Source organism: Delphinus delphis, chromosome 13, assembly GCF_949987515.2.
Source record: "Delphinus delphis chromosome 13, mDelDel1.2, whole genome shotgun sequence".
NCBI lineage: Eukaryota > Metazoa > Chordata > Mammalia > Artiodactyla > Delphinidae > Delphinus > Delphinus delphis.
This window is the reverse complement of record NC_082695.1, coordinates 18,398,795-18,408,956: the sequence shown is the minus strand read 5'-3', so window position 1 is coordinate 18,408,956 and position 10,162 is coordinate 18,398,795. Positions and strand designations below refer to the sequence as shown.

General features: G+C 53.6%; 1 protein-coding gene across 2 annotated transcripts in view; it reads right to left on the bottom strand.

Annotated features, from left to right (window-relative positions):
• Nucleotides 1-2,407: 2,407 nt before the first annotated feature.
• CMKLR1 (chemerin chemokine-like receptor 1) overlaps nucleotides 2,408-10,162 on the bottom strand; it is a 39,128-nt gene continuing 31,373 nt past the window's right edge. For both annotated transcript variants that reach the window (XM_060029411.1, XM_060029412.1), the window contains exons 2-3: nucleotides 5,636-5,711; nucleotides 2,408-4,929 (exon numbers count right to left, since the gene is read on the bottom strand). In XM_060029411.1, coding sequence (XP_059885394.1) covers nucleotides 3,829-4,926 — 1,098 coding nt within the window. In that variant the 5' untranslated portion in view covers nucleotides 4,927-4,929; nucleotides 5,636-5,711 and the 3' untranslated portion in view covers nucleotides 2,408-3,828. The remainder of the gene's footprint in view (nucleotides 4,930-5,635; nucleotides 5,712-10,162) is intronic.

The window sequence follows — 10,162 nt, the reverse complement described above, 5'->3', positions numbered from 1 at the left end:
TGGGTAAGTCACTACCTGTCTCATATCCTTGGTTTCTAGGAAAATTACATGAGTTGGAGGGAATATTTTTCGAGATGTGGATTTCTTGAAGTTCAAAATTTGGGGAATGGGAGGTCGGGAATTTCAGGGCTTCTCCTGCTGTCTCACAACATAGCTGTGTGACTTTGGACAGGACATGTCACCTCTCTGAGCCTCAGGTGGTATTCCACGAGTTGCGCGGGGAAGGCAAGGGTCAGAACCCCCCAGCATGGAGCCCCAGGCTTGCTTCAGTTTCTTTATTTAAGAGAAATGTTGTCCTCAGAGAGGGGAAGCAAGCGAGCCCCCTACCTCAAGGTCTGACGAGCAGCTTCCTGGTTCCCCTGGTCTTGGATACCAGCCCCAGTAGCAATTTTCCAAAGCCAGAGCATCACAGCATGTCAGGAAGGAATGGGAGACGGAGGCCAGAGGCAGGAGTTGGGGAATAAATGACCACTCCATCCAAGCCAGCACCACCTAATTTTGCAGATTTCTCGAAGGGCAGCTCTTAGGACCTCAGTTCCCTCATCTGTAAAATGGGAAATACCTGGGTGGTTTGAGTTTGAATGGCCCTGTGGCTCTCATGATTGGATGCTCTCTTCTCCCACCCATCCTGGCCCCTAAGCCCTCCAAGCTTAAGGGCTTAAGGCAAACTCCTCCCTCAGACAGCGCCTGGGTGGGTCCCCCCTTCTGAGCCCCTCCCTCTTGTCTTGCTCCTACTTCTTCTCTCCCTTCCCCTCCCCCCTCCCTCTCCATCCTCCCAAGGGCTGAAGAAGCTGGGAATTCAGGCAGCAGACCCAGTTCCGTTTACTACTGTGTGACCCTGAACAAGTGAGGTCCACAATCTGACCCTCCCTTTCTGCACCCCCCAAGGCGGGTCTGATGGTTCTCTTCTCACAGGACCGTTTTTGAGGGTTTGATGAGATTTTGTGCCTGACACATGGTAGATGCTTGATAAATGCCAGATCTCTTTTCTTCATTGTCCTTCTCTGTTTCCTTTGTGCTTCCCTCCTCCCTCCCTCTCCCCCACCCTCAAACAGCATCTTCTCTGCTTGTCCCTCTGCCCACAGCCCCGTGCCCCCTCCACCCACCCACCAAACCCAGGAAGCAGCACGGAGGCTCCACTGGCAGGTCCTGGCCCTGGAGGGAGGGCTCTCGGGCACAAAGCGTGTTGGCTGCCTGTGGAGTAATTCAGATGCACGTGCTTTGTGAACTGCAGGGCCTTTGTATGTGTGACCTGTGGGGTCCTCAGAAGCTGTAGGGACAAGGTTGAAAAGGGTGTTATGGTTGCACTTAAGCATTTGATGGGGAACTACAATCAGAACAGGAAGACTTGGTGGGGCAGCCAGAAAGAGCGAACCCTGGCTCCGAGGAGGAAAACAGCTGGCTTTCATTTTGTTCCTGTTCATCAGCTTTTCCAATGACAAAATGATTTCCTGGCTTCCCCAGCCTGGCCTGACCTGCACGCAGCCCGGAAGGAACGAGAAACTGAGCCCCAGGGAACAGCGCGGTCCTCCCCGAGTGGCTGGTGACTGTCTCTGGGGCCTGGAACACGTCCCACTCCATCCTGCGCCCTGGATGCTTCCCCTGTGAAGTTGGGAAAGGGGGTGACAGGGGGCGCTGGGCAATATTTAAAGCTCCCTTAGCTCAAGCTAAGTTCAGATTGCTCAAAACCATCGGAGGCCCCAGCGGGGTCAGTTCAGAGCTGCCTCACCAACACACTGACCCAACAAGGGAAGGAACAGTTTGTCTCTTAATGAGGTGTGATTCCAAACAGCCCATGGCCTCGGGAACTCGCGGCCCGTGCTGTGTTGACGTTACATCTGTTCACTGTATCTTGTTGAAGTGGCTTCGCACCAAAGAAACTTGGAAGAGAGCAGAATATGGACACTTGGAGGCCAAAGGGCCCTCCCGTCAGGCCTCTCTCCCCACTGCCCTCCCCCGGAGAGCTGGGGGGGGACACAGGAGGTAGGAGCCAGGGTGGGTGGCTGTGAACGGATGCCCAGGGAGCTGGGAGCCAAGTACATTTTCTTTGCCACGTTGGATCGTTTTTGAAAACTATTTGCAAAGCTGCCTTTAAAGCCCTTAAGATGTTTACATTCATCTGCTGAGGGATGCATATATATTTATGGTCAAAACCCCAAGCCTCTGCCGACTTATTTGAGCCAGACAGACCTAGGTTCAAACCTAGCCAGACTCTAACAGAGACCTGCTGGGTGCCCTCGGGCGAGTTACTCAAACTCTGAGCCCCAGACGCCTCATCCGTAAAAGGGAAGGGATGATTGTACTTAACTCAGGGCTGCTGTGAGGGATAAATGAGATACACATGTAAAGTGCTTAACATAGACGTGCTAAATAAATGTAGGTTACCAGGATAGTCTAGAATATTCTCAGTAGATACATTCTCCATAAAAGAACAGTTTCTGGGACCAGACGGAGCTGGGTTCAGACGGGTAACTGGGCCCCTGGCTAGCTGTGTGACGTTGGGTGTGTAACTTCCCTTCTCTGAGCCTCAGCTGTGTCGTTTGTAAATGGGACGATGACACTGCAGCACAGGGAGGTGTGGGCCCCAGAAAAGACAATGTGACTGCACATACGAGGGGCCCTAGGCCTGTGGGCCCCCCTCGGCCCTGCGTGTCAGGAGCACAGTCCAGTGAGCCAGGCTCCAGATTCTGCTTCAAGCTCGGGGACTGAGCCCTCGGACTCAGCTTCAGCCCGTGAGGTGCTCCGAGGTTGCTTCCTGCAGCTGATTTTGGACTAGCCTCCAGCCAGGCTTTGAGGAAGTTGGGAAGGAGTAGATGTCCCCCACCATCCTCCCATCTGCCTCCTGCCCTGGAGTGTTTTCTTCTGAGCATCTCCAGCAAGAACCAGTGGATCAGGGAAGAGGGAGGAATCCCTGTGATGGGGTAGAGGCTGCTGGTGAAGCTGCCCACCTCGAACCAGCCCAGGGTAACAAATGCAAAGTAAGAACAGGGCTTGGGGCAAGGGGCTGGCATCACCCCCACCCCCAAAATAGCTACGGCCCAAAGCACCATCGCCCTGGGAGGTTCGAGGGTGAGTTGATACATGTCATGCACCCTTTGAAAGGTCTTTTTTTTCTTCATTCCTTCCCCCAAACCCCTGAGTCCTCATCACAGCCCTGCTTCTCTTGCCCTCACAAAGAGCCCCATGGCTCCTCAGGACCTGTTGCCTGTCTTTTCAGCCGATCTGAAAGTCAAATGCATGGTCCCGGGAGTTCCTGTGCTCACATGTCACCTTCTCTTCCCAGGGAACCTGGAGAAGGTGTGTGCATTTCCACACACCCTAACCCAGAGGAATGGCTTGAGTGGCAGGATTTCTGGCCAGCTATTGACAGAGGGATATGAGCGAGGCGTGACCTACATCACACTGGGTTTGCTCTGACCTCCTCTGCTCACACCAGGAATGGACCTTGAAAAGCGTTTCTGTCATTCCTGGGAAGCACTCAGGTAGGTAACTGATCCCTCTGTCTTATGCCCATCCCAGTTCATAGCAGTGCTTTTGAGAATGCTCCCTTTTTTGCTTTGCACCAGTCAAGGCTGGTCTCCCAGGATGCACGGGATCTTCCAGCCTCTTCCAAGGCTGAGCGCCGTAGCCTGCTCTGTCCGCCGTGCCCCTGGAAGAAAGGAGTTCTGAGCCCTGGATTCCCAGTTCAAAACACAGTTCAGCCCCATGCAAAATACAGCGGGCATCTGTGGGTGCCCAAGATGTTCTTGCCGTGGTCTCGAGAAGGCATAGCTTTGAGCCTCCAAGGTTGGGAGTATCCACGGGGGGCGGGGGTGTTCCAGGCGAGGCTCAGAGCATGCTGGTCTCCCTCTCGTTCATGGATGACATCTTGGTGAAACTTCTGTGGCTGGGATAGGAGGAGTGGCCTGTGTCCTCACTCAGAGCATGGACCAGACGGGAGAAGAGGGCCACCTTGAACTTCTTGAAGTCCTGACCCACGAAGACGTAGAGAATGGGATTCATGCAGCTGTTGGCAATGGCGATGGCAGTGGCCAGGGGCACACCCAGGCTGAAGACGGAGCCAGGCATGGCGCTGTGATGGAGCTCCAGAAGGTACAGCGTGTGGTAGGGGCACCAGCAGAGGAAGAAGGTGATAATGATGGTCACGATGACCTTGAAGGGCTTCTTAGTCTTGGCCAGGCGGTTGCGCCGCAGCTTGCAGACGATGGTGACGTAGCAGGCGGTGATGACGAGCATCGGGGTCAGGAAGCCACAGAGGAAGCGGGTGATGGTCACCGCCACGTGCCGGCCAAAGCCCACAGCGTCCACTTGGGGATGAGTGGGCCACGAGGAAGAGCTGGTGGCAGACAGGCTGAAGTTGTTAAAGCAGGATATTTTCCCGTGCACGTGGGCTGTGTCCCGGAAGACGAGGGATGGGGAACTCAAGAAGAAAGCCAGGACCCAGATGACCATGCAGGCCATGTAAGCCAGCCGGACGCTGCGGTGGTTCTGGGACCAGACGGGGAGGAGCACGGAGATGCAGCGGTCGGAGCTGATGACAGTGAGCAGGAAGACGCTGGTGTACATGTTGTGGATGAGCAGGAAGTTGCTGATCTTGCACATGGCTGTGCCGAACACCCAGTGGTAGTCCATGGCGGCGTAGGTGATGTGGATGGGGAGGAAGACGTTGAACAGGAAATCCGCGACGGCCAGATTGAGGAACCAGACGGTGTTCACCGTCTTCTTCATCTTGCAGGTGGCGATGATGATCACCAAGCCGTTGCCCAGGATCCCGAGGAAACAGATGATGCTGTAGACCACCACCAGGAAGATCCTGACCACCCTGCCTTCCAGGGGAGAGAACTCCTCCAACACCACGATGGGGTCGAAGTCATCAGAGTACACGTACTCATAGGTGAGGGAGGTGATGTTATCCTCATCCGCCATTCTCTGCAAGCGGAGGCAGGGGTCATTAGGGGTCATTAGGCAGGGGTCATTAGGGGTCATTAGGCAGGGGTGATTAGGGGTCATTAGGCAGGGGTCATTAGGGGAACTTGATGAGAACTGGCTTTAAGAGGTTGACCTTAAAGCCAGTGCGACTGACCGTGTCCTCCCTGGCTGTGAGCAAGGCCAGTCGGGTGGCTTTGCTATTTTATTTACTGGACTAACACCTCTCAGGTACCTCCTGTATATCGGGTACTATTCTAAAGGGTTGAGGTATGTAAACTCTTTTCATCCTCATAATAACTCAATGAAGGTTGTTACAAACCCCATTTTACAGATGAGGAAACTGAGGCACAGAGAGCTTGAGTCATGTGCCCAAAGTCATACAGCTGGGAAGAGGCAGAGCCAGGAGTCAGGCCCCAGCTTCAGAGTCTATGGTCCCTCTGGACCACCATGTTTTTGCTGCCTCTCTGGGACCCTCCCCTTTCCCTTACAGTCTAGTGGGAGACAACTATTCATCAAAAAACTCCTCAAATCATGGACAAATCGCAACAATGCTAAGCGCAATAAAGGAGAGGTGCGTAGTGCTGCGAACTTGGTTCCGACCATATTTCCAAAACCCAGGGACAGCTGCACTGACAGTGCACCCACCTCATCCTCGTCCCACACTGATGCCCTTTGGAGAGATGAGTTCAGATCCCGTGTCCCTTACCGTTCACTGTTACGATGCCCAAAGCTCTCCAATGTGGGTCCTTAGCCAATCAGTTCCCAAACACAGCTGGAAACACCTGCAGGGAAGAATGAGGAAGAGCAGTTGGCTCTGGATCTAAGAACCAGAGGTTTGGGTGGACCCAGAGCCAGAGGTTGAATGTATCGCTGTTACTCCCACTTTCCAGAGGAGGAAGCAGAGGCTCAGAGAAGCTAAGTGATGTGCCCGAGGTTACCCAGCTGGGAAGTGGTGGAGCCCCCTGAACCCAGGTCAACAGCTGAACCCTTCATCCCAACCCCCATCTCCACCGACCCCCCCATCCCAGCACATCCAGAGACGAGAGCCCGATTCAGGGATGGGTGCAGGGGAGAGAGTATGGATGGCTTGATACAAATCCACTGCCAGGGCAGGACCCAGAAAACACCATTTCAGGCAGTGTTGGGGACACAGGAGACAAGAAGAGGAACTGCCCAGAGCACCTACTCTGTGCCAAGAACTATAATTTCCTCATCACATTAAATCCTCCCAGAGGTTCTTCCAGGCAGGTGATACTACTCTTGGTTTGGAGCTGTGGAAACTGAGGCTCAGAGAGAAGCATCCTTCTCACCGGGCATCTTCTGGGCCCTCTGTTACCAAGAATTGGGCCCTGGTGTCACAACGGTCCGATGAGACAGACACAAATACATTCCCTGAGCATCTACTATATGCCAGACAGCTGAACTGGTACTTCATACAATCCCCATAACAACCTTGTTGGGTATTTTCCCAATTTATGGAAGAAGGAACAAAGATTGGAGAGTTCGCAAGCTTGGGAGGTCTTGGAGGAGGTGGTCTCACGCACCGTTCACACCCAGCCTTGGCCACCTGCCAGCTCCGTGGCTTTGGACACACGACTTCTCCTCTCTGAGCCTCGGTTTCCTCATCAGTAAGATGGGAATACTCACTACTTCACAGAAAGGATGTAAGAATCACAGGCGATCAGGAATGTGGAGAGTTTGGCCCAGTGCTGGCACACTCAATATTAGCGATTACATTGCAACCCAAGGGTAAACAGCTGAATTCTGAGCTGGAATCTGAACCCAGGGCGCTGACAACCCAGAGCCCATGCACTTTCCACCACCCATGTTCTCCCCGTCTGACAAATGGGCTCTAAACAAGATGTTTCAGCCTGGCGACACTGGCAATCGACACTTCATTATCAATAAGTCCAGCCCTTCTCCATATAAATTCATCATTGCTGCTTGATGGGCTCGAGGTGGTATTTTATTGCATAAAAGTCATCTTTCGCTTTTTATTAAATAAAAGCCACTTGGAAATTTCCATTGAGGACTCTGGGCTCAAAGGAGTGGGCATCATCCCACTCTGCAGCCTGGGAGAAGAATCCAGAAGTGTCCAATCAGGGGTCCCCAAGGACTTCCTGTGGGACGCGGAGAGAAGACGAGGAGGCAGCAGCTGTCCCCTCCCCCGACTCCCACAACTGGGGGAAACGTGACAGGTGCTCACGATAATAATGTATGTGCTGAGCATGTGATTCAGATGGTCTCACTTTGACCCAGGAGGGGCCACAGCGAGGCTGAAGGAGATGAAGACCCTTGCCCAAGACATCTGGGCAGGGGGTGGGAGAGCCTGGATTTGAACCAGGTCTGCAGAATGTGGGATCTTGCCCGCCACTCCACGCTGCGAAATCGTGATCTCATGACAGCCACCGAGTGTGTCCTTGAGGAAGGAATGAGCATGTCCGCGTTCCCTGTTCCGGGCTGTGCAGGATCCAGGGACGAGGCCGTGGCTTCCCACGTTGCTTTTCCACAGGGGCTCACGGTCAGTCACAAGGGACAAGACAGAGGTGGTGCTGTGTCCTGAGCAAGGCCAGGCTGCCCCCAGGGAGCCCCGCGGAGGGGCATCCCCTAACCTGGGCATCGGAGGCTTCCTGTGGCAGGTGGGCTATGGGCTGAGGTTTGTTTTTTTTTTTTTTTTTTTTTGGCAGTACGCGGGCCTCTCACTGTTGTGGCCTCTCCCGTTGCGGCGTACAGGCTCCAGACGCGCAGGCTCAGCGGCCATGGCTCACGGGCCCAGCCACTCCGCGGCACGTGGGATCTTCCTGGACCAGGGCACGAACCCGTGTCCCCTGCATCGGCAGGCGGACTCTCAACCACTGCGCCACCAGGGAAACCCGTATGGGGCTGAGTTTTAAAGGGCAGTTGTGAGTTAAGACAGGAAGGAGGGAGGAAGGAGGGCATGCCAGGCCGTCTCCCCCGCCCCCGCATTCCCCCCTCATTAGCGGGCGGGGGGGGGGCGGTATCTGAGCCCCCAGAGGAGGGCGAAGAGTAGCAAGGTCTCAGGACCCAGCAATTGGCACTGAAGCAGCTGCAGAAATGTGACATCACGTCTGGCTCTCCCGCTGGGCTGGAAGCAGCTCGGGGTCGGAGATCACAGGTCTTTTCATCTTTGAGCAGGGTGGAGGCCAGGCTGGGCCTGCACAGGGCGGTGCTGACATCCCCCGGCATGTCTGTCCGACTACTCCTCACCCCTCATCCCCCAAGGAATGTCAGTGTCCCCCATAGGTGTGTGCCCTTCCCCTCCACTCCCCCCTGCCTGAGCCCCTGGGATCTCCCTGCACGGGGGCACCAGTCACAGGTTTGCCCTCAGCCTCGGCCTCTGCTCTATCCCGACGTACATCCCTCCTGTCCTGTACTGCCCCCAGCCTGGGCAGTAGAGCAGAGCAGTCAAGGACACAGACCCTGGGGCCCAGCCTAGCTACCAGCATCCAAATCCTCCTCCTTCATGAACTCCCTGTGACCTTGAGCCGCTCAGGTATCTTCTCTGTGCCTCAGTTGTCTTATCTATAAAATGGGTATAATCGTAATAGTTCAAATGGTTGAGAGGATTAAATGTCACATGCAAAGTACTGAGAACAGGGTCTCTTATGGGGTAAGCACTATGTTTTTACTGTCATTATTACTGTTGTTATTATTATCATCATTTTTCCCCCTCAGTCTTCTACTCTTAACTCCCTTCTAAAATGGCCTTTGCCATTCTAAAATGGCGGGAGGAGCCAGGAAGGCCAGAGGACCTGTGCATCTTGCCCACTTGTCTCCCCAGCTCTGGGTTCAAGGGCAGGTCAAGGGCGATACAGGCAAGAATTTGCTTCTCTAAGCTCCAGTCTCCTCACCTCTCCAGAGGGGTAAGAACCCTTCCCTCATTGCTGTTGGAAGGGTCATAAGAAATGACAATGACTCCTTTGCCAATGGTAAAGAGCTGTAAAATTCTCATTGTTCAGATTCCTTAAACCCTCTATAGGAAAAAAGGGTATAAGTATACATACATAATATGTGTATGGCTAACATTTATTTGAGCACTCCTTATATGCTATTGTGCTCTGCCATAGCCTTACAAGGATACATTAGCTTGCAGTTAAGAAAACTGAGGTTCAGAGAGGTGAAGCAACTTGCCCGAAGCCACACAGCTGGGAAATCTGACTCCAGAGCCTGACTTCCAAGGATCCCAAGTGAAAAGTCTCTTGGGTTCCCCCTGCTTCCCTGAGAGATTAGGAGTCCCAATCCCACCTCTCTGAGCTCTCTAAGCCTCAGCTTTGAACCCTGAGAGCCCAGACCTTCATCACATTCTTGATCCTCCCATGGAGCTGCCTTCCCCGGTTTCCCTTTGCCTTGCCTTCAAGGTCCCTACAAGCAGCTACCACAGGGAAATCACATCTGTGATGCTGTATTAGTCCTGGACAGTGATGCTACCCACTACCTCTCTCGAGGTGCCCTTTATGAAGTTCCCTGCCCAGTGAGAAATGCCCTGGAGAATTCAAGGTAAGGAAAAACATTATTTCCTCTGAGGAACTAGGCTGCTTCCTCAATCTTAATAAACAAAGTTCTACAAAGGATCACGTTTCCCTTTTTGATGTGGCCATAAGGAAGCTCAGAGTCACATCTGCAGGTCAGAGGCAGCAAGCCCATTCGTCCTGCTGGTCTGCAATTCCTGCGTTGGTTTGGGTTGGCTCTGATGTCTACATCTAGCTATACTTTATGTTGGTTTTAGTTCCTTGTGATAGATAAATCGGGGCACACTCTAGCCCAAACATTGTACCAAGCTTTTTAGTGGCATTCGCTCATACGTCCCCAACAAACCCCAGCAGTAGTACTGCTGTTACTCCCAAGGTAAAGGTAAGGAAGTGAGGCTAAGGCACAGTCAGCTAGCAGCCAGTTCACACCCAGGTTGCTGGGACTCTGTGCCCTGCTCTTAACCATCCTGCTTTCCAGAAAGTGGAGCACATCTTTCCATGTCTGTTCACACCCTTGCTGATGCCCCAGGGTCCCCAGCTCCACCCTCCCGGGAAACCTCCTCTTTGCTCCCCTTTCTTAGCTCCTCAAGGAACCCATGTTCCCCAGTTTTCAGGACAATTTGGCTAAGGTCTGGGGCACAGATGGGAATCGTTTGCCAAAGCTGACACTGTCCATCACAGCCCAGGCGGGCAAGCGAGCCTGTAGCCAGACTGTCCTTCTTTCTGCCCTCGGCTCCCCAGGG